This window comes from Acanthaster planci, unplaced genomic scaffold, assembly GCF_054643075.1.
Source record: "Acanthaster planci isolate LZ-2023a unplaced genomic scaffold, COTS_SCS Contig32, whole genome shotgun sequence".
Taxonomy (NCBI): Eukaryota; Metazoa; Echinodermata; class Asteroidea; order Valvatida; family Acanthasteridae; genus Acanthaster; species Acanthaster planci.
In genome coordinates, this window is record NW_028257656.1 from 27,570 (window position 1) to 50,260 (window position 22,691).

General features: G+C 45.1%; 2 protein-coding genes across 2 annotated transcripts; both read right to left on the reverse strand.

Moving 5' to 3' along the window:
- Nucleotides 1–329: 329 nt before the first annotated feature.
- On the reverse strand, nucleotides 330–2,298 carry LOC147795425 (uncharacterized). The gene has a single exon (XM_087131927.1). The coding sequence runs from the start codon at nucleotides 2,296–2,298 to the stop codon at nucleotides 853–855; it is 1,446 nt and encodes a 481-aa protein (XP_086988053.1). The 3' UTR covers nucleotides 330–852.
- A 4,987-nt stretch (nucleotides 2,299–7,285) lies between these two features.
- slc9c1 (solute carrier family 9 member C1) lies at nucleotides 7,286–22,296 on the reverse strand. The gene is made up of 20 exons (XM_022233586.2): nucleotides 21,878–22,296; nucleotides 20,648–20,877; nucleotides 20,031–20,196; nucleotides 19,391–19,507; nucleotides 18,650–18,920; nucleotides 17,842–17,985; nucleotides 17,001–17,254; nucleotides 16,224–16,411; nucleotides 15,686–15,826; nucleotides 15,121–15,279; nucleotides 14,131–14,397; nucleotides 12,951–13,142; nucleotides 12,114–12,315; nucleotides 11,810–11,958; nucleotides 10,961–11,086; nucleotides 10,313–10,411; nucleotides 9,687–9,863; nucleotides 8,774–8,911; nucleotides 8,400–8,516; nucleotides 7,286–8,281 (listed from the first exon to the last, which is right to left on the reverse strand). The coding sequence occupies exons 1-20, from the start codon at nucleotides 22,113–22,115 to the stop codon at nucleotides 7,847–7,849; spliced, it is 3,810 nt and encodes a 1,269-aa protein (XP_022089278.1). The 5' UTR covers nucleotides 22,116–22,296; the 3' UTR covers nucleotides 7,286–7,846.
- Nucleotides 22,297–22,691: the final 395 nt, after the last annotated feature.

The following is a 22,691-nucleotide window of genomic DNA, read 5'->3' on the forward strand; positions in this document are numbered from 1 at the left end:
ATAGACCTGACAATAAAAGCACAGTTTTATTTATAAGATCTTTCGCAGGAGAGACAAATTTACAGTTCTAATGTTTGCCACATATCCAAGAAGCGAAAAAATTGTGAAATACTTTTTTTCGGCTGGAAATATGTTTTTTTCCCGGATAGAAATGCAACTCGATATGATGGGGGATCTTCGTCATTCTACTTATAGCACGTATCTACGGAACTAGGATATGCCGGGGCTCCGTGGATGGATAGCAAATTTGGGTAAGCCTACTACAATGACGTCCCTTTGGATCGACCCCACTGCTTGACAACGATAGAAATGTTCCCACTGGTTGGTGTTTGTGTAATGTGCAAAATGTCATGTTCGAGGGAACTGTATTATTCTGCTCCATGAGTTCTTTCCCTAATCGTCGGTAGAGCTGATTCCGCAAAAAGATATAAAGAACAAATTCTTGAACTTTATAAGCTAGAAAATGGCGACTTGAGAAGTGGTACATGTGGTTTTTTTCATACAACGGACGTAAAATAGATAGGGAAATCCCAATATAAGGATTAAAAATCACACTATAGGGGCCCACAACCTGCAAACGTGCGATGGTAAAGATCAAAATATTATTTAGTATATGCACTTCAAAATCAAATGTTTCGTTAATAAGAAAAGTCATCTCTACGTCTTATTTTTTGTGTTATACGTAGTTGTAGAGCAGAAAAGTGAAAAGTGACCTTAGTATAGTTTGTGTTACACAGGTGCATCGGCGTTCGTTAGGGTTACTCCTTTGCTTTGAAGAACTATCCGACTAGCATCAGTTTTTCAGCAGTTCCATAGCTTTTTGAACGGAAACTGAACCTTTTCGCTCACATCTTAAAACCGCTGACGTAACTTCCGCAAGATCGCCGTGCATTCGTCCCAAAAGTACCTGTTCGCCTTACCGTAGACAAACACGTTGAGGACGCTGTTGAGGTACACGATGTCGCGGAGAGCTACCAAGGCAGCAATCATACTGGCGTGGTGGGAGGACTTCAGGAAATCAGCGAACATGCTCCCTAGGGCGTAGATTCTGATGCAGACATTCGGCAGCCACAGGACGAAGTATAGGAAAGTGGCAACGAAGAGCATTCTGGTCGTGCGCGACTGATGGGCTGCGATTTGGTGGCGGCGTCCATGTTGAGGCGGACGAAGAGCGGTTTGGAGTTGGATAGGGTTGTCAACTTGTTGGGAGGGTCCTGCAGGTGGCATTTGCTGCTGGACAACCTCTGTGCCACTAACTGAGAGCGGTTGCTGTGGAAGTGATTCTGGGAGATCAGTTGCTGCACTTCTGGCTGCATATGTGCCTTCTGTCTCTCTTTGATTAATCTTGGATCTGCTGATCTTCATACGTACTGGACTGCTTGCTTCATTGTCGGCGGGCGCATTGCATGCCTGAGGAGGCTGTTGCAGGCTTGCTGGTGGTGAGGAGTCAAGTGTGCGTTTGAAGCAGTGGAGATGCTCGCCAAGATCTGCCAGCCTGGCCAGTTTGGGTTCGGCTGGGTAAGTCAAAACACCACTGACAGCAGGTCTGAGTGCTACAGATTGGGATCCAGTATATATATCTTCCCCTGCCTGCTGAGTGGAAACGGAACCCCCGGTGAGTGGTCGATTTCGCCCGTCGGTAGCGCAAACAGTTTCCCGTCGTGATGCAACACTTGACGGCATAATCTGTCGCCGATTGCGGACGAACTTGAATATAATGCCATAAAACATGATAACTAAACACAGCGACACTAAGTAAAGTGAAATTGGGATAAACTTGAAAATTGACCGTATGAATTTATCTACGGTGTGGCCATACACATCCTCGTGTATTTTGTGGGCAGCTTCTGGGACGACTCCGATGAACCCTGTCGCAAAGCACACCCCTGCCACAATCTTGGCCCGTCCGAGCGTCATAGTGCGACGGAAAGAATGACAGACAGCGTCATAGCGATCGAAAGCGATCGCCGTGGTCAGTAAGGCCGTCGTGTAGAGCAGGGCGGTACTGAGGAAGTACACCACACTCTGATCGTTGTAGTCGAGGAAGTGCGAGGCTGACGCCAAGACTGCAGCGTCCACGAATTTCAGGAGACATATCAGGAGGTCGGCTGTGGCCAGCGCCCCGATAAAGACGTGGGTGGTCGTTCGCAGCCTTCTTGCCCGGCAGACGCACAGAATCAATGAGTTGCTCGGTACGCCGACAAAAAAGACGAACAGCCACAGGGCAAATTCGGCCCATCGTGTAATTTCTAGTTTCTCAACGAACGGAAAAGTGCCAGACGATGTGGTCGAAGGCATCCTCGTACAGTCTGTTTATCGGGATCGTTCTAGGCTCTGAATTACTGAACGACACCCAACGCTGTTCCGTTGCAGCAGCGACTGAAATGCTAGGGGTTCATTCTTTGGACTCCTTTATGGCCGTGCAGACGTTGGTCTATAACCAAAGTGACAAGTTTAACATAATACCAACTCACATTGCCGTTAAAACATCTCACTGCCACTTGATTTGCCCTGCACATCGAATGAAAAAAAAAAGCAATGGAGCAGCGATTGAAATGGAATTTAATGTGGGCAGTGTGTGCAGGGAACATGATCCGTCGAGCATGACTGCTCAAGTCGACCGCTTCTTCCTGCTGCCTTGCTTCAGGTGTTTTTAAAAGCACGCAGAAAATGAAAGTGCATAAGGCAGGGGATCAAAGCTTCAAGTACTACGGTCACAGCTCGTTGCTATCGCCGTTGATTTCAAGGGATTTCAAGCAAACATGGACCAACAACCACGTTTATTGGGGAATCGTAGAATTTTTTTCAGAGAATCTCTGAGCCACAACAAAATTATCGATGCACTAAACCCCCAAATACTCCTGTTATTACTTTTATTTTCAATCGAGTGAGAAAATAAATTTCTTAACTTCCAGACGAAATTGAGAAATTACTTGTACATTTAGTTTAGCAGCTAATTCTTCATTCAAGCTAACATGGCATTGCGTTGTTTTTAAATTAAAGGTTCATAAACACTGTATACTGTAGTAAATGTCCGAGAGTTTGCTAAAAAAAATCACAAGCTCGAACCCACGACCTCCTGCTTACTAGAGCAGATGTCTTATCCACTCGACTACCGAGATTGCCAGGGTTTCTGGCCGGTCCGAGTCAGATAGACCAGCGGGTATTGCAAATTATTTAAAGATATGCTTTTGCCTCAAGCTCTCAGGAAATATACGTCGGTGTTAAGGCAAAACCTTTGATTAAAATTAACATCTCCCCATCGCAAAAGTACACCTTGAAATATGCATTATATTTGTTTAAAACTAATTTACTGTACTAGTCAAGACGATACCCTCGTAACTCAAATCTTAAAACAACGTTGTTATTCCGGGGCACTGGCTAAATTTGCACCTTAGTCATGTTTCTGAGGCAGTATACTTTATCTTGTGTATTAACTTTAGACACAGTTGGATCTCGCAGGCCAACCTGGATCCTGTCGGCGAAACAACAAATGAAGGAAAAACTTCATCCGTCGACCGGATGGGTTCGGTCAGTTTTTATTATATAGAACCATCCCCTTTAATTCCAGTGCAACCTTTGTTTAAGGTGAGAAACATAAAAGTGCAAAGTAGAGTCCACCAATCCGCCTCTAGCAGAAGCACCCCCTCATCTGTTAAAAAGAACCACATTGGTTGAGAGTGTTCATTTTGTTGATATGCGACCGTAACGCATGCATTTCATAGTCGTTTGTGAACCAGCCAAGTTCAGTTCTGACCAAAGGAACCTCCTTTGCGCCCTCTCTTGGTCCAACTCGAGGCTCATTTTTAAAAAATGAGCGAGTGCTAACACAAGTACTCTCCTGAGCACAGGAATGGGGAGGGGGAGGCGTAGGCTGTACACATACGTGGTTGGGCTTCTTCAGTCTTATCCACTGGGACGTCTTCTACAATGTCTCCATGATGATGGGTACCCAAAATAACCAAGTTCGGGCAATAGGAACCTTGGTCATTCTCGTGCATCAATACCTCTGCCAACTTTCCTGAGGAAAATTTCACCGGCCCTCTCACTGCCTGAATACCCTGAGGGACATTGGCGCCGTGCAGTGGTTCAGAAACTGTTTCAAAATCAACATCTGCCAGGGCTCTTCGTACTGAGGCTGCAACGACAACAGCTTGTCTGGCAGGGACTATAAGAGGGGGACCTTTGTTTAAGTGAACCTTCGCAACGGCACCTTGAACGTCGTCAAAAGCTTTGCGCTTAGTTGGTTAGACACCGTCAGCTCAACGCTTACGGACTCAACGCTTACCCAGCTGAGACCGACAGTCAGACAAAATGGTCATCTCTAGAATGCTTGGCACATTTTGAAGGGCTAGCATTCGGCCTGGCCTCCTGCATGACCATAGTCGGGATTTAATAGTCCTCCCCAGCAAATGCACACCACTTTCGAAGCATCCTACATAGGGAATGTTGGTTTCATTAACTGCGACGAGTTTGAACTTACAGGGGATACTCTCATGTTGCACACCATCTGGTGTCAGTGTTCCATTGAAGTAGTCTTTGGTGATCGTAGTGACTATATATCCAGTGTCTTACAGGCAAGGAACAGTTCGGTTTCCAAATATGACATTAACTGCATAACAATCTGAGGCAGCATGGGCTTGAAAATCAGGTATGTCAAGATGAGTCCAGCCATCTGTCCAATATCCCATTAATTGGCTTTCAATAGTGGGATGCGTTAGTTTCCCGAAGTCCCCCAGCCCTAAGCGATGCAGGGGACGGGGCAGGTTGGTGTTGTCGGCAGAGTTAAGGCAAAATATCCAGGTTGGCCACACCTATGGTGGAGGCAATCTTCCGGCAGGTGGAATTCTCTCGGCGAGGGATTTCACGGAGAGGACACCGTGATTTCCTGCAGCTGTCTCTCCAGCCGCTTGGTTTTACATGAGGTTTCATCTCAGCCCCTATTTCCGATGTGGTACTTTGAGAGGTTTAAGTCTGTGCCCAGGCCCGTTCCTCCCGCGTTCTGGCCCAGTCCAAGTGTTCCCCAAAGAAGACAGATGGATTACCATCAACAAAATCTCGAAATGAGTGCCTCAGCTCTTCTTGTTGCTCCAGTATGATGTTGTCTGGATTTTTGTAAAGTCTGGGGTTTCATTTTAATAGTCGATTGAAGAGCTGGTGTAGCTCCACACTAAAACGACGGATGGACTCACCACGTTGCTGGCGTCCTTCCTGACATCGCCTCTGCAATTCTCTACTTGTCAGGGTCTTATGTACCATAGGAGCTTTCCAAGTATTTCAGGGCATACCGGATGACAGCAGTGACTTCAACTTTTTGGCCACCTCGAAGTGCGTCCAGCAAAAACTGGCCTCGCTGGTCTTCCAGGATGTGGTTTCTCTCATAAGCATGGTTTGTTGCAGTCACAAAGTCATCATCTTGCACTGATTTTAAATCATCTCTCCCCTCGTGCAATTCGAACTGAACGCACTACCGTCCATTGTTTCATCACCCCCTGCTTGCCCAAGCTTTTTAAAATAACGGCTAAACGCACAAAACCGGTGGCGGATGTGTTTGTATGTCTGTGGTACCAAAGGACTGTCAATTACATTTCAAAACACGCCCTCTTTTGTTCCTGCTCCGAGCGGATTACAGCCACTGTGAATTGGTGCGGAAGAAGCAGGCAACAGCAGACGCGACGACAACATCACAAATGCCCTGACCGCCACATGGTGGCGTTGTTGCCATGTGCCAGTTTCACGGTTACATCCCTTGTGACATTCCTTACAAACAAGTGGGTAGATAAGGACAGGGTATCTGCCCCAAGTGGGACTAAGAGAGGCTGCAATATTTCCTAGCAACCTCTGGGAATTGCACTTTACTGTTCAAGAACGATTGTGAAATACAAGTGTCGCAGTCACGTTGCTACAAAGAAGATGGCACCTGGTTACCATCTACACTAGCCCCAGAGTCTATGGGACTCCCTCCGTATCCTTGGCCTCACAACGGTCAATCCAAAAAGTGGAGACTCTGAGAAAACGCCTTCTATGAAATCGCTTTTGCGTGTATGGATCACTCACCCCATCAACCACCAATGTATTATTACTTTGGGCGATTTGTAGAAGTCTGCGAAATTTTGGTTTAGATTTGGGCCATTTGTTTACCACAGCGATCAACTCCGATCGTTGACCGATCCAAACGAAGTCGGGGTCTGTTTGCTCTGACTTCAAAACAAACTAGGCCTACAATGTGACCATGATCCATTTTCAAAACGCGCTCTTTAACACCAAATTTTGTGCCGACAGATGCCTTCGTCTGTTTCACAGAGACTGTGGAGCAGTAAGCATAATTGCTTAAATTGGTGACTTACAAACTGATCTCCATGCACGTGTAAAATGCTAGCTCATTTAGGACCGGAATATGCTTGGGCAACAGCATTGCCATCTATTTCAGTAAATCGACTTTCACGCTAATTGCTAAACAGCGCTATAAAAACTAGTCATGCATATACATTTAAGCTAAAGCCGTCTCTACATTATCAAGAGGAAAAAAAACGCTGAGGGAAATGGTTAACGCCAGAGAGGCCAGGCAACGTGAATGCTTAGAAACAATGATGAGCCTCGAGCTGGACCAAGAAAGGGCGCAGTTTTCGTAGCAGCGAAGGCTTCTTTCGTCGTACTGAACTTCACTGGTACACGAACAACTATGAAATGCACGCGTTACGGTCTTAACGCTACCAACAAAATGCACACTGTCGACCAATATGGCTCTTTTAAACCGATGAGGGGGTGTTTCTGTTCGAGACGGATAAAAACCACACACCGGCCTCCCAAGTACTTTGTTCAGTCGTATCAAGGCTGGCACAAACCTTCCCGAAAAGCTCGAAGCTGTGAGACGGTCGTCGGAAATAGTACTGTCTTCGAGACTCAACTACACTGTGTTCAAGCAGTGTCATGCGTTTGTCAGTAAAAAATGAAATGAAACTGGCAGGGTTTTATTTTGTCTTACTCTATTGTCTAATTGCTATGTCCAGTCTCTGAACAAAAGGAAGATTGGGAATTTCGTTATTTAATTACACTGAATCGGAAATTGAAATTATGGGCTTGTTTGAATAGAGTTTGTTTCACTGTGTTTGATACTCAACGGAACAAGTAATCTCCTATTTTATATTCTACTGCCATAAATATTTTTCCAGCGGGACAAGATTTTGTATCGTTTTGAGATTTTTCACCGTCGCTTTCGCCTCTTTATTACAAGACTTGGCAAGGCGTGTTGCTACAACGTAAGCATTACACGTTTACAATTAGGTTGACGTTTTACAATTGGGTTGTTTATTTATTTTTTTGTAATGCTTGTTACAAAGTGTTCTGTTGGAAGCCTTCAGAATTTGATTTATCAATATAAGAGATTTTGCCCAGGCCTTTATTGCTTTAGATATCTATTTCCAGCTATGGACGTCAATTATTTGAACTCTTTGAGGATAGGCTTTACCCTTGCTTGTTCTAGCCCAGCAAAATTGAACAGACATATTCTCAGCTTGAAGGTGATTGTAATTATGTCAAAAAAGAGAAAAGAAAAGCGAAATGTTGCGAAACTATCATAGTCAGCTCAGAGATATATCAACCGTTTGTGTACCAATATACAATGTATATGTGTCATCGGGAGACAGATCTTACACGTCCTTTTCAGAGTTCCAACCAATACACAGGGTTACAATTTGTCCAAGCTTCGAATATCCTCTGTTGGTGTAGTTAAACTTCGTGTTTTCTGGTAGTCTCCCAGAGGAGCACTCTGACTTGGGTTCATTCTATCAAATCGTTGGCTAGTTCTTGGTCTCAGTACATTTACCAGGAGAGCAATTGTTTGTACCTAGACGGCGTCATCCACGTAAGTCATACCGTTCTGACCTTTGACGGGGGAGGGATACCCGATAGGATCAAGCGGCTCAAGGTTTCTTAGGGGGAATCCTCCCTTAGGGGGTGGCAGGGGACCATCGAGTTTCTTGGCACTGGAGGAATCTTTGTTGATCCCACCGCTGCTACTGATCCCGGACTGGGTGTTGTGCAGGCGGAGTCGGGAGGCATGGCGGAGACACAGATTGCTGCGGATGCCGGCCACCGATATCACGGAGCCGTGGGCGCTGACTGCACCGTCGAGAACCGGCAGCGTCATCGTCTGGTTCGGCACAACAAGGATCTTGGGTTCGTGTTGGTTGTCTTTCTTGAACGTGAGGCGGTGGACGGAGCGCGGGATGACATGCGGGGCGCAGAGCTCGTCACGGGTGTGAGCATCAGTTGCTTTGGCCTGTGTAACAAACCAAGATATTTTGTTCAAAATACAGATTTGCTGTTTCCTAAACAGCTCGGTGACACCCGCATAATGATTATGCATTACGTGTGAGGACAGTACTCGATTAACAAACCTGAATCAAGATTACATCATCCACGTTATCGTCGATTTCAAAGGAATACCCTTCCTCCTCCAAGTCAGGTAAGTAGCCTCTTTCCAAGTGTAATTTGATCTTTTCTAGAGTCCAGCCCTGTAAGTGAAGTAAAAGCCTTCTCATTCGAAAGACCATACAACTGTGATTTATCTAATAATCATGATAAACTGCCGTTTTCTATCGCAAAATTCTTGCACAGTTTGCACTCGCTAAAGGCTTTTTTTTGGGGGGGCGCATCGTGACAGATGTTTGTTGTGCTGAACTCTGATAAATATTGTTGGAGTGTGTAGGGTTTAAACTTCGCCTTTGCATCGACAATCCTGAATTCCAACGTCTGTTACGAAAACGTTTACCTGGTACGCTATCTGCTCGAGCATCAAAGGTGTCGCAATACGAATGGCAATGATGCGCCACAACCGATATAGAAGCGACGGGTGTAAGGTGAAGGTCTCCAGAGCCACTTCCATGTCCTCCAAGTTGATGAAATAAACCTGAAATCGACGAGGATACAACCCAGTGAACATGTGCATGAAAACGGGTCTTTTACCACACAGTCAGAATATTGATATCTAGCGAGGATTATATTCTGTTCTGTCACGTGCGTGGCACCAAGTCATTATAAGACGGAACGTCTCTGTCTAACTGTGGACTTTGAGAAACCAACGAGAAACTAACGAGCAAGAAAAGTCGAATAGTTTCTGACATAATTATTTTCCACTGTGGGCAGAAGAGAATAGCCGTGAAAACGGTATAACATGCAATAATATGGCATGTTGGCGCTGTAATTAAGTTAGAAAACACACTTTGCGGAAACCACAAATTGATAATCCACCCTGCGGTCAATTCCTGTGATATTATACTAAGTCTGAAACGAAAGCGATGAAGATATTACAGCATTCTGAAGGCGTGGCAAGAACATTAATAAAACCAATTAGCATGTATCGTCACTGTAAAAAAGGTCCATTATAAACGCGTCTTTGCGTTAACTGTTCACATGTTACCGTTTCAAATTAAACACCTTTTGGGAAATAAGTGTGTTTCACTGTTCAGAAAGTCTTGTTATTAACACCCAAATTATGTCTAAATTTATTGACACATCAACACGGATATGTTGAAGACAACACCACAATGTGTCTAGCTCAACACGTTCATAAAGTGTTACAAGGAAGGCGTCTAACATTGACACTAGTTTCAACAGTGTTGTTTATCCCTCTGTCGAAAACAAGAAGCTTTGAGATGGGTACAGGGAATCCCAGGTGGGCCTACCTGTACGGTTGTTTCACACTGAACTGTTGCGTTCCTCGGCCTCCCAGTCAGCACACCCATCTCACCGATGACGTTGCCGACAGAGAGATAGTCCTCGAAACGGCCGTGGCCGCTCGCCGCCATCACTGAGTGGTGACTGGCGAGCTCATGGTCAAGATACTCACTCTGACCAAAAAGCTGTTGATTGGTTTCACAGAAAGGATGCGCTGGACGCCTCAAGATGAGATCTCCAAACAGTCGCTCGCGCGTATAAGCACGTGCTTATAAATAGCAGTTCTTCTTTGGATATGAAAAATTATCACGGCCTATGTTCCCTTTTCTTTAAAGAGAGTGGACATGCTATTTAAGGATGACATTAGTGCTGTGAGCCTACTGGGTTTTAGCACATTCCGATCTATCACAGTTTCAGATCCGATGCAAACACATACATAATGCATTAACCACACTGTAACTGCAGTAAGAAACAAATTAATTGTATCTTGGCATGTATACATCAGGAACTTTTTTGTTTTTCAAAATGCATACCTGTACAGGCCGGTATAGTTTGGATTTTTTTGTTCTGTGGACGTTGACTAATCCTTATCGAATTTGAAGACTGTTTTGATTGTTGCAGAGCTGGTATTTACCTTGACAAGTCCGGACACGATGAGATAAATTCCATTGGGTTTGTCACCCTCCTTCACAATCACATCCCCATAGTCAAAGTGGAGTAGCTCCGCACGTGCCTGTAAAAAGGAGTAACAAAATTCATAAGAAGGAAAGAGAATCCCTGTTTGGTCAAAATTTATCTGAATAACAATTTGCTCTACGTTCGACTTTCAGATATCTCAAATTAGCTCCATATTTAAACGGTTGGGCGTCGGTCAAAACTGAACAAGCAACCGGTTATGCAAGGGAGATTAATAAACTTTTTGCACTGATAACGGACACGTTTTTTTTCTAAATGTAAAATGACTCAATATTCACGAGCGGTCTTCTTTCTACTCGAGTTGATCAAGTACAATGTCGGCTACTTCATCCAGTTGATCTTTCATAGGTTGACACAGAAACTGATTTGACAAGCATTCCTAACGTCTCAACACAAAGTCTTTAAAACAAGCCCAATTGTATGGTATTTCCCAGTTCCAATTTCGTCACTGCGAAGGCCACCATCAAAAGAAATAATGTCTATCAAAAGAAATAACAATTCCCTGATCGAAGTTTTTTTTACTGTTCCCCTAGCTTGCAGATGATTAAAAAAATACCCAACGTCAGTGAAACAAAAGTATCTTTACCTTGATGAAATCAATGAGTTTCTTGTCTCCTTCGATCCACGGTACATTTTTCAGTAGGTTTTCCGGAGGGGGTGGTGGAATGCTGGCCGGTGCATTCATCAGTTGTTTCATCTTGATTTCTACAACCTACCAGTTTAAGTAAATTACAAAAACCTTCAAACCTGTGATACGTTTGTCTCGTAGCCCCCAAAAGTCTGGGCCTCCACCTTAATTGCCCATGGTACATTTTGCACAGGGGCGGGACTCAATGTGAAGGTGGTTGTGAGTACAGGTAGGTACGTGTACACGTACTCAACATCGTGTATCGCTTTAAGGTCGGTTCATCCTAGAGGCGAACGTGACAGCGAAGTGCATTTGACGTCATTAAAGATTACAGCAATATCTCGCTCTAACTAAAATGTGTTCAATTTTTCGAATTTGCAGAGCGAACTTTTGATCTTGCGTCACAAATTCGCGTTTTCGTTCCTTTTGCTTTTGCACCAAGTATGAATCGGCCTTTACTCTAAGTTTTGAATCAATTTTAATCGTGTCAACGAGCATACTGAATGTTCGAAAGCTACTGCATTCGTTCTCACAGATCCTGAGTCAACATTGAATTTGTATTACGATGCAACGCTTTTATACAACTTCTCCAGCGACTCACCCAGTGATGTGGTTTCACAAGTAAAGACAAAATATCTTGATGTTGATAGGTGACCTTGCGACAATTGGTGGCAGCATTACCGGTGTTTTACCAGTTGTGAGGTTGCGCTTGTTGTCGGAGTATAAGTGAATAGTTCTGAGCACGAGCCACCAGCGTACCAAGTCTCCGATTGAATCTATTCCTCATAGGCATGTAATGTTACCAACCTTTTCTAACTTGTGAGCCTCGCCTTCGTCAATCAAGCCGGCCCCTTGCAGTTCTCGGATGGTGTCGCGAGAGTGGTTTAACACCGTCCGGATAGATTGCCTGGTCTTGACCGACACGGCAATACCAGGGTGTACACGCTGCAACATTCCTGCGTGTATTAGAGTAGGCACATCGACGAGCTTTATGAAGCGATGATACTGATAACTGCGCCGCTCTTTATGTTCTTTCTTCCCCAATTTTGACAATTTTCTAATCTGCAACGATGTGTTAAATTTATGTTCTTATTTCTACAAAACATCTCACCTAGCTCTTTGATGCACTCTAGCCGATTGGTCTCCGAGATGTTCTTGAGGTAGCTGAGAATGTTGTCGTTGTCGACGAGTCGGTCAATAAGCTTGCTGACTTCTTCCTCGCCAAGCACGAAGCCCTTGCCCACGTCATAACCTAGGGAGAGCTGCAGGTTGATGCGGCCATTGAGGAAGTTGACCAGCTTCGGTAGAAGAACCTATACAGGATCGAGGGTAACGTTATTGGAAGCTCGAGTAAGGGGGATGGTACGGGCCTCCAGCTGGACCAAGAGAACGCGCTATTTCCTCAGCAATGGAGGTTTCTTTGGTTGGAACTGAACTTCGCTGGTTCACGAACGACTAGAAAACGAGGGTGGTATTAAAAGTAGCATAACTACCAACAAAATGAACACGCCCGACAATCATGACTTTTTGAAACCGATGGGGGGCATCTGCTTAAGGCGGATAGGGACCCGTGGATAATTCGAAAAATAAACAAACGTGGGAAAGGAAGAGATAAAGGAAAGTTGACCGCTCCACTGTGGAGGCGTTGCGCGGTAGTCATCTTGCAGGGCAGTTCTTTTGTGTCGTGGGGAAACCTCCATTATGCATACCCTGTGGAACAAAAGCTTTGGCCTGCAAGATGGCAGCCACACTAACCCTCCATTGACAGCTTACTTATTTGAAAAAAAAATACTGACAGCTTCCTCCCTCGCAAGTGTTGCTCCTCGGAAAAGGTCTTGGTACTGCTCACGCGTCACATACTAGATGAAACTGTGGTTGTGTGGCATCAAAGGCTCTTTTTTTTTGCACATATTGGTAGGGTGCCCAAGGCTGAGGTATACCTAATTACCTTAAAAAGGCGGAGCATCCTTAGGCCCCGGAGGAGGCGGATCAGCTTCACCACCTTCAGCAGGGAGGGGTTAAACCCCTTATTGTCGCCAATGGTCTCGTCGAGAATGATGTCGATGAAAGACATGACCAGAATAAAGAAGTCAAACTTGTTCCAGTTGCTGAAGATGTAGTACTTACGCCAGCCAATCACCTGGTCGAGTGAAACAATTGGACCGACGGTGGTTTATGTCATGATAGACAACTTTTCAGTGAGTAATTGAGATAATGTAACTTTTGTCGTGTAGGAATGCGGTCAGGGACCAATTTCATGGCGCTGCTTACCCAAGCGAAAAATCGGCGCTTACCGTAGCAGAAAGTTCTGTGCTAATGGCGAACGTATTTCACAGGTTGGCGAGGAATTTGGATTGTACGCATGCGCACATCCCGTAACTAAGGACTTTGTGCTTGAATGGTTAGGGCAGAATTTTTCTGCTATCGCAGTTAGCGCAGCACGGAGATCGTAAGCGCGGAATGCTGCGGCCAGTAAGCAGCGCCATGAAATTCGGCCCAGCTTTTATCAAGTTCACCAAACGCACACATTTGCGTGCAAATTAAATCTCTTGTCTTTGACGCCAAACTGCAAAAGCGAACTTTCTTTGGAGGATTGTGTCATTATACAGCCTCAAACCCAGATCCACCCAGTCATGAAAAGGATTCTCAAACAGTTGAGCCTGGAGCTGGACCAACAGAGGGCGCAATTTTCTTAGCAACAGAGGCTACTTTGGTCGGAACTGAACTTCGCTGGTTCACAATTGACTATGAAATGCACGCGTTATGGTTGAATTGCTACCAACAAAATGAATACTCCCGACCACCATGACTCCTGTCAACTGGTGAGGGGGTGCTTCTGCTTGAGACCGTCGTTAAGAAAACCACAGTCTGACCTATATCGTGGTGCACAGTGTCAATAATAGTAGAGGAACGTGATGTGGTTGACACAAAGAACACTTCATGATGTTGATGTTGCTTTTCTAAGTTGCAATTCAACCCTACCGTTTCAAATAAGTGCCATTTATCTCCCCTAAGACAGCTCAGGCGCGCTAACGATATCTGAGGCCCAGGCGTGGTTGAACACAGAGTACGTGCCATAAATTTGGAGGCATGTTCGACAAGGAAACCCTACAATAATCTGTTTTCACCTTGACTATGGCTTCCAGCGTGTAGATGGAGGTGAACACGTAATTGCTGATCTTCAGGCCCGGTTTGTACTGAGGGTACAACGGGTGTTCTTCCTGCACCACGAAGGCCATGATGATGGGGATCATGTTGAGTATGATGATTGCCATGATACTGACCTCAAAGGCCACGTGGCTGCTGACTTTGAACATGAGGCGGGAGAGGGCGAAGCGTGCTTCGGGGATCTCCTCGGTCTTCTTACCCCGGACAATCTCCTCCAATTTGCGTTTCTGCGGGGGGGGGGGGGGGGTAAAAAAGAGAAGAGGTTATGAATTCTAGCTGAGAGCATAACCTGCAGTAGCCAGAATGTTATACGTGCACTGGTGCCCTTTACCAGCCAAGATTTGATATTGTGACCTTAAAAATGTTATGAGAGCCAGTCCGCCGGCCAATTGGACCTTTCCCTGGAACTTGAAACCTGTCCCTGGACTGAAATGCAATCATGAATAGTAATTGGTTAGTAGCTTTCAAGGTATTGTTTTACAGGACCAGCGCAATATGTTTGTTCCCCTTTCCCACAAGAAAAATGCTTCCGCCAACTCGTCAGCATTATGGTATAGCTGTTGTTTCTTAATTACGTGATTGCCCCACCAAGGGCAAAATTACCACACCCGTTCACTGAGATCTTTCTTGAAGGTATACGCAGCCAGATATAAAGCAAGTTTGTAAAAATATCTCTGATTCTTTGTACAATAAATACACATGTCAAGTAGCGTGCTTATACATAGGAGAGGACGTTCTATCTAGCATAGAATTACACATCCAACCAAACTGGTCGAAACGTCGAGTACACACGTACACTCACCAGTTGTTACCAGAACCACATTTGTTCCAAAAGAGATCTATCCACACGGCGTAACCGCAACCCCTTTCCATAGAATATCCAAGCAGTTTGGGAACCACAGTCTTTGCGAAGATCAAAATAGTCTCAGCATTTCTGCCACTTAACTCACCAGGTACGGATAGATTCCCTTGATCTCCCAGTTCTTCTTCAGGTCGGACACGCTGATGAAACCTCCCTCCTCGTCAGCTGCCGTCTCTGTGTAACCGACCAGGACGCGGACCGCTTCCCGGGAGAGCATGCCGTGCTCAAACTGCTTCCAGTAGCTTACCTATACAAATCACAGGAATTGGTCAAATCTCAGAGAGGAATAATGCGGAGCTAGACTTAGTTAAGCACATTATCTTTATTGATTTCTTAGACAAACTAAACAACAACGGGAAAGTCAAGGCATTTGTAGTATTTTATGGGGAATAATGCTTTTCAATGGTTCTTTCCATTCACCAAGAAATATTTCAGACTTCTTACAGACCATTTCCACTAACAACGGCCGTTATGATGTAAGGCTTCAGCATGCAGCCGAATGCCACAAGCGTCCAGGTAGTGCATTGCGCCGGAACGAGGTCGCGCCCGAATCACTTGGCTGTGGCTTGTGGGAACTTACTGCACCGGCTACCATAGATTCCTGTATAATTTCAGGCTGCAGCCTAGCTATTCGGCCACGGCCCCAGACTCACTTGTTCCGCTTTGAGCATTCTCAGTCTGGCCTCGTCCATCATCTCAGCGTACTCTAAAGGCGATGGCTCATTGGGTACGTCGGTGTGGCAGCTAGGGCAGACGCTGAACCGCTGGGCAAGACTCATGGCCTCTTTGCTCATCTGCCCCAAATAATCAAGAACTCCAACGTCACGGAAAACAATACAAACAGGTGAATTGAGTGAGTGCACGAGAAAAATCCAAAGCCGCAAGCAGGAAGGCAAAGGGACCATGTCATAATCTCAGTGCAACTGGACAGATGTCCTTAATTTTTCTAATGACCGATAATTCATTTTTCCCTGACGTTTTCACAACTTAAACCAGTGCTACCAAGTGCGTCAGTCCCTCTGTTTAGTTCAATGCCATCTTAATAGGAAATATACTTGTAATACATGTTGGTCATTGCTTTTTGCATTTCTTGTAAAATCTTTTGTAAACTCCACTTATCGCGACCAACCGAAACTGATCTCGCGTGCTGCCAAAAGAGAACTTTCAGCTGCCAAGGACTTTAACCCCTACCCCTTCCTCCTCATTTAGCGTCTTGTACGGGTCTTGGATCTCGGCTGCCTTCACGGCAATGTTCCAGTCGGCGTCAGCCAGGAAGCGGTCTGCCTTCAGCATTGCAAAGGTGCGCGCTTGCCCCTCCTGGATGCGTTTCACAGCGTTAGCCATAGCAAGCCTTTTCGGTATGGATATGTCGCTCATACCTTTTAAGAGGAGGAAAATAAGTCAGAATGACAAGTGTTTTAATACACACATGGCGGTGACTACCTAAATTGGCTTATTAAATCAAACAACACCATTATGAGCACGATACTTGTGTATCTTTACCAAGTTGTTAAACTGTAAAATGCAGTGAGAAATGGCAAAATGCGTGGAATCAGAAATTTTGCACTTGCGCAATAAGGTGTGGCACTAACATACAACACAAAAATTAGAAAACCCTTTATTTTGCTGCTGTGTCTGCTTTCAAACCGAGCAAAGGAAGCTGACATAGGAAAGATGCGAAGCACTGATCCCTGAAAAACTGTCTAAGCTCTTGAAAGCTGAAATTCAGAAGCTAATGGATACAATCCACCTTGAGCAGAAGCACCCCTCATCGGTTGACAAGGGCCATGACACTGGGGAGTGCTCATTTTTATTCATTATTGGTGGCTGAGCCACCGTAACAAACGCATTTCATAGTCGTTCGTCACCGGCGAAGTGCAGTTACAGCCAAAAGAGCTCCGTTGCTCAGAAAATTGTGCCCTCACTTTGTCGCTCTTGGGCTTATAATACACAGGGAAGGAAACCCACCCAGAAGCTTCAGCAGGAACTGGATCGTGGTAGCGTTGATGACCAGCGTGAGTACCACAATTCCCGACGTGTGAAACAGCACTTTGCTGCCAATGACCTGGGAGTCCAGCTCCTCGGACTGGGTGACCAGGAGGGCCATCGCCAGACCCACGGCACCGCGGAGGCCTCCCCACGTCATGATGACCCCGTTGCGCCAACTGAGCCCGTACCCGACGCGGGAGAGGATGGGGCTAAACACTGCGATGACAAAGCCCCTGAGGTAAAAGAAAAAAAGGGGGAAAAGAGAGAAAAAGACAATGAATCCGCGTCTGAATTTTGTGTCAAGAGGTAGGTCTAGATCTTCCTCAGTTACAAGGCAGGGCACATGCTGAGAGAGACGTACCAACTGCTGCTCTAAGAGCCCGCCTTGGACTCACCAAAGGTGGACAAAACGGTGACGTCACATTAATTATATCCAAATATACCGCTGCATTCTGTCAGTATGCTAGAGAGTAAAATGCCAGTAGCATTAATGTGAACAAGAATTTTTTTGGTCACGCTTATTACTGTAGACCCATTCGATCTCAGTTTTGACGGAAAAGATTTGCAGGGATAATCTCACCATCTGTCAAAAATCTCAAGTTGATTCTGCAATGTGGTATTTGGTGTTCAATGAAAGTCCATACAGGCGTTAGTAAAAATAGAGGAACCAATTAACATTATCTCATAAAGGTACATTAAAATCTTGGAAATTGTATTTAACAAGAAAGAAATAAAACTTAACTTCAGAGTACTTCCTGTATTCACTTCCGCTTTGTCCCCAAACAGGCCGCTACTTGTTCGCGATAGTGGGGTTACTCACCGTATTATGTTGACACCAACGTATAGGGCAAACACGTAAAACCAGTCAATGGGCTCCACATTCGCCAGGGCGTGTTTGATGATGACCAGGCCAACGAGCATGAAGATGAGCGTGTTGGCAAGGTAAGCCAACATCTCCCAGAATCTGCGCGGCGAGAGAGGCAAATTTTCCTTTTTATTAATTGTAAACAACGTTAAATTACGTCATTGTTGGGACTAATTAAAGGGAGTTTTTTCCTTTTTTTCGAAGCACGGATTCTTTTATGAAATTGCATAGTGACAAGCTAGTGATGTTATAAACCATTTAAATAAAAGTTCATTTTCTTTAGAGTTGGTATGGGACGCTCAGAAAGCTTCCAAAGTGTGAAAAATAAACAACTTTAGAGACAAAAGCTTTAACCGTTACTATAGGTGTTGACAGGCTTCGAACCCGTTGCAGCAAAAGTGTGTCATACTTACAAACTTGGATTGCTCAGAATACCACTGACCAGCGCAATTCTCCCTTATTTTGCCCACTTCTAAATATCTATCAGACTTTCGAATAAGGAGTGAATGCACAATGTGAAAGAGTCTTAAGCTCATCACTGTTATCAGGAGAAATTTACGGACGGATCACGGTTTGCGCGGCGTACCGGTTCGCGAGAAGTAGCGCGAACGACGAGTTTGAAACTATTGCTAAAACGTGCAAAAGGGGGTATCGTTCCTGCGCTGCGCGGGAGGAACACGGGTGAAAATGACGCGAAAGTGGCCGCATGACTTTTGTATCTACCGCCGAAAATTTGACAGAGCTGTGCCTTTGGAGCATTTACCTGTGCAAGAAAACCTCCACCTCTGGACTGATGGCAGTCCTCTCGGCGTTAACAATGAGCCCAAGAACCACGACAGCCAGCACCCCGGACACGCCCAACACCGACTCACCGAAGTAAAAAGTCAAGTAGGTGGAGGCCAGCGTGATGGTGATCTCCACCATGGCGTCGTTGAAGATGTAGGATAACCAGGCAGTGGTCACCTTGGCCATGGCAAAGCCGAAGGCGGGACCTCCCAGGGCGACTCGAAGAAAGTACAATGCCACACTGGATGCTAATGAAGCACAGTTGAGTCAGAAAATCAGGGCCTGATATCATGACAGTGCTAAATACAGAATGCATGCACGCATGTCGTCCCATCCTACACCAGCCTCATTCCCATGGGTACGATCTTGCCGCGCCATGTTGGTTCCCACCATGCCTTGTGTGATTTAACCCCCGGTATTGTATAATTCAAATGTCCCACTATTTGGTATATTTAGATAAGAACTTTATGCGCGCATGGCGTGCAAGAGAATACGTGGGCGCGAGCGTGCAACTTTTGAAATACGCCCGCGATTGACTTTACGTTATGTATATTCATCTTGAATAGCCAATCAGCGTACAACCAGGGGCTAGTGAAGGAACGCAAACGCAGCCCTTGGAGTCCAAGTTGATCCCACACCAAAGAGGTTGGCTTGAACGCCCTCCAGTTTGGACCGAGTCTTAACCAACTTCTTTGTCATCTGGCCAGCAGAGACTTACCGGTTGCACCATGATTTGGCACCGAGATATCTCTGCAGACTTTGAAGATGACGAGAGAACAACCATCATTGAGGAGCGATTCGCCTTCGATTATGGTTCCCAGTTGTTTCGATGCTCCTGTGCATTTCAGGAAAAACGTAGTTTCTTGAGAAATGTTCCAGGGTGTTTCACTATGCTTGGGTATCTGAATACGTGTACCGCAATATTGTGCACCCTTTTTATGACTTCTTTGAATATTTTATAGTTGTTATATACACAAATATCAGTTATCTACCAGCAAACTACCCCGTGCCAATGCATCTTTTCCGTATTTTTATTCATATGCATAGCTGCATGACATTATCTAAAGTCTTTATAAGATTTGAAGACACATTATTAATCATTATAAACGGACTGAAATATAACCTGGAGATTAGAACTATTCAAACGATGCCCAGCGAAGTTGGCTAACGGACGGAGACTCATCAGAACTGCCTTGGTTTTCAGTGTAACATACAACAGCTGTTATTTCTTGGGAGCAGACGACGACATTCTATGTAATAGCTAATTTCAGCCCCGGGTTCAGTGCCGCCTGACATTGTGCATCAACCAATCCAGAAAGACGTGGACTTTGAAAGACGTGCGCAGCACTGCAACCTACCGAGATCTTTGAGCAGCGCCACCACGGCAACGGGATCCGTTGCACTCATGATGGCACCAAACATCATGCTCACGCTGAACGACCAGTTGTAGGAGAAGACGTACATTGCCAAAACTGCCGTCAGTGCCGAAGCGAAGATGAGTCCTAGAATGGCCAGTATGCATACCTGATAATGAATGGCGAGGACGAAAATCAACCTTGTGCCCAAGTTCGTATTGCTAAGACTTTGTGCTGAAGAAGGTAAACGGGCCAATTCACCATGACTTATAATTCGCAAAGGTAATATTTTTGATATTCACGAAATCGATCGAGAGACAAAGAAACGATGCCACAATAATTGTTTTTGTTGTCAGGGTAGTTCATGCTGTTTGCTCCCAAAGCCACCATATAATGTCACTGCCCTTGTATATGCTGTCTGTTTCGTCTTTGTCTTGTTGTGTCTAATTCTTTAAACTTGATTTCCACACACTGCGAGTAAGTCCCATTGTTTTTTAGCCGTCTTGGCAAGCTCTTCATCTTACGGATGCCCTCCACTTCCTACTCTCAACACTATGCCTTCTCTTACGTTGCACGTCTCCTTTGAATGAAGTGGAAATGAGGTACGAAGTCACCTTTACCTGTACAATGCTCTTAATGAACGTGTGCACGTCCATAGCGAAGGCCGACTCGAAGATGAGCACGGGCAGGAATACGTGCAGTAGCAAGTGCGGGTCCATGTGGGCTACCGAGGTAGTGTAGTCGCCTACCTCCGGGACCTTTTCGGACAGCAGGCCCAGCCCTACCCCGAGGATGAGCAAGACCACGGTGTAAGGTATGGGTATCTTCTGGAAGAGCGTCCGCACGAGAGCTGTAAGGACGGATCGTCCATCGTTACATGTAAGTTTCTTTGCTTTGGTTAGATTGCATTTTCCCTATTTAAACGACGTTTGCTCTGCGGAATCTCTGAGGACTGCAAGTCGAAGAACCAGATTTTTCCTATCTGTATTAATAATAGTTTTCGCTCATGGTATATAATGTCAGGACAGTACCATTAATGTTCAGATCTGAAACCAGACTTAAAATTTCAATGCATATCTATTTTGCATGGTGTTATAGTCTGACATTGGTCACTGCCTTAGGATTTTTTGTATAATAGCCTATTCCATCCTTATCGTTTAAAGTAATTTTTTAGTCATCTTATTGAACTGGGTTTTAATCACAAAGCATGCTGACTTGAGGCTGTATCCCGAAAACAACTGTAGACTGCAGTAATGGAGGTAAAGATAAGAAGCCAGCCTTTCATTTCGTTGCGTTTTTAGGATACCAAGAGCTATTTTTCTAATTGTTGAAAAAATGGTAGCCGTTCATTGAAGTTTCGGGGGTTGTAAATTTGGGGACCCTATTCCTACAATAGAAGGGTGAGGTACATTTTCACTTTGGATGCACCTTGGTAGATGACTATGACATCGTCCTCAGTATAACTGTAGGGTTGATGTTGTCAAGAAAGGGCAGTATTTTGAGTTTTGAGCAAAATTATGAAGGGAAGCTGTGTGTAAGTGCTAGCACATGACAAATGATGGATTCAAATTTGCATGGTTGGCTTATCAGTTAGAAAATCAGGAGAAAGTTAGAAAGTGGGAACTGAACGGCTTATAATATTAAAATAACAAAGAACAATCAATCAGTTGCGGGATGGCCAATAGCCCGAATGTGAAATATTTTACCAGTCCGTGAGCTGAAAGAGTCGTTCTGAGAAAAAGTCATTTCCTGAAAACGTGTCTGTCCAGGTCGAAAACTTTAACTCTTCGGCTCTTCAAACTACGCCGATAAGGCCTACTTGGGGAAAAGAGTACATCAGCGTACTTTACCTCCAAATACGCATGAACCGAAGAGAAAGACGATTTCATACGGTGGTGGATGGCTATGGTCCTCCACTGGTGCCGTGCCATTCCCAGCGGTGACATTTCCACCGGGCCCAGGTGTCACCGGATGGCCTGCTACATCGTGCGCCGGTACCGCTCCCCCTGTCGGGCTGAGAAACTGCGCCGCTACCACCGCTAAGACGGCCACGTAGAACGAAATTCCTAGTCCAGAATCTGGTGCCATCAAGTAGTTTTGTTAAGATTCTTTCTGAATTTCTTTTGGACGTCCTTGGAGGGGTAGGGATATTTCAGTTGCTTTTTCAATGCTCTGGCCTCTGCAGCCGGGCCGCTGCAACATTATCTAAATTAATTTTGTTATTGAACTTGATGCAACAGCAAGCACGCTCGCGCGCGGTAAGGAATACTTTGTTTTCTTCCAATTTTTAGGACGCGTGTTGCCAATAGAGAAGCGCGTGCGCCGGGATGCTGTTGGTTATTGTTACGTACATATAGTACCGAAGTGAATACGTCACGCGCACAGTTAGTGTGTAAGAGGCATTAACGCGAGAACCAGCGCGTGAACCAACACGTGCGCGTACTCCATTCGTTTGCACAGCACTTTCTGGTTCACAGAGACGTCACACTTCGGTACTCTATACCATCTTTGCTCTATATTTCTTCGCCACAGTTCATTTTGACAGACAGATTTGACCAAAGTTTTTGGTCATTCGTAGAGCTGCGGCAAATATCTAACGTGTTTTTAATAATTTGTCTACGAGGCTCTGATGAGGTGAAAGTCGCTACCCTCCCACTGCTCTCG

Coding starts and splice junctions, on each gene's coding strand:
- LOC147795425 (XM_087131927.1), bottom strand. CDS start 2,298: ATGCCTTCGACCACATCGTCTGGCACTTTTCCGTTCGTTGAGAAACTA.
- slc9c1 (XM_022233586.2), bottom strand. CDS start 22,115: ATGGCACCAGATTCTGGACTAGGAATTTCGTTCTACGTGGCCGTCTTA. Junction 18,921..19,390: donor GCCAAATCATGGTGCAACCG/GTAAGTCTCTGC, acceptor GTGCTTCATTAG/CATCCAGTGTGGCATTGTAC. Junction 15,827..16,223: donor CGCTAAATGAGGAGGAAGGG/GTAGGGGTTAAA, acceptor TATTTGGGGCAG/ATGAGCAAAGAGGCCATGAG.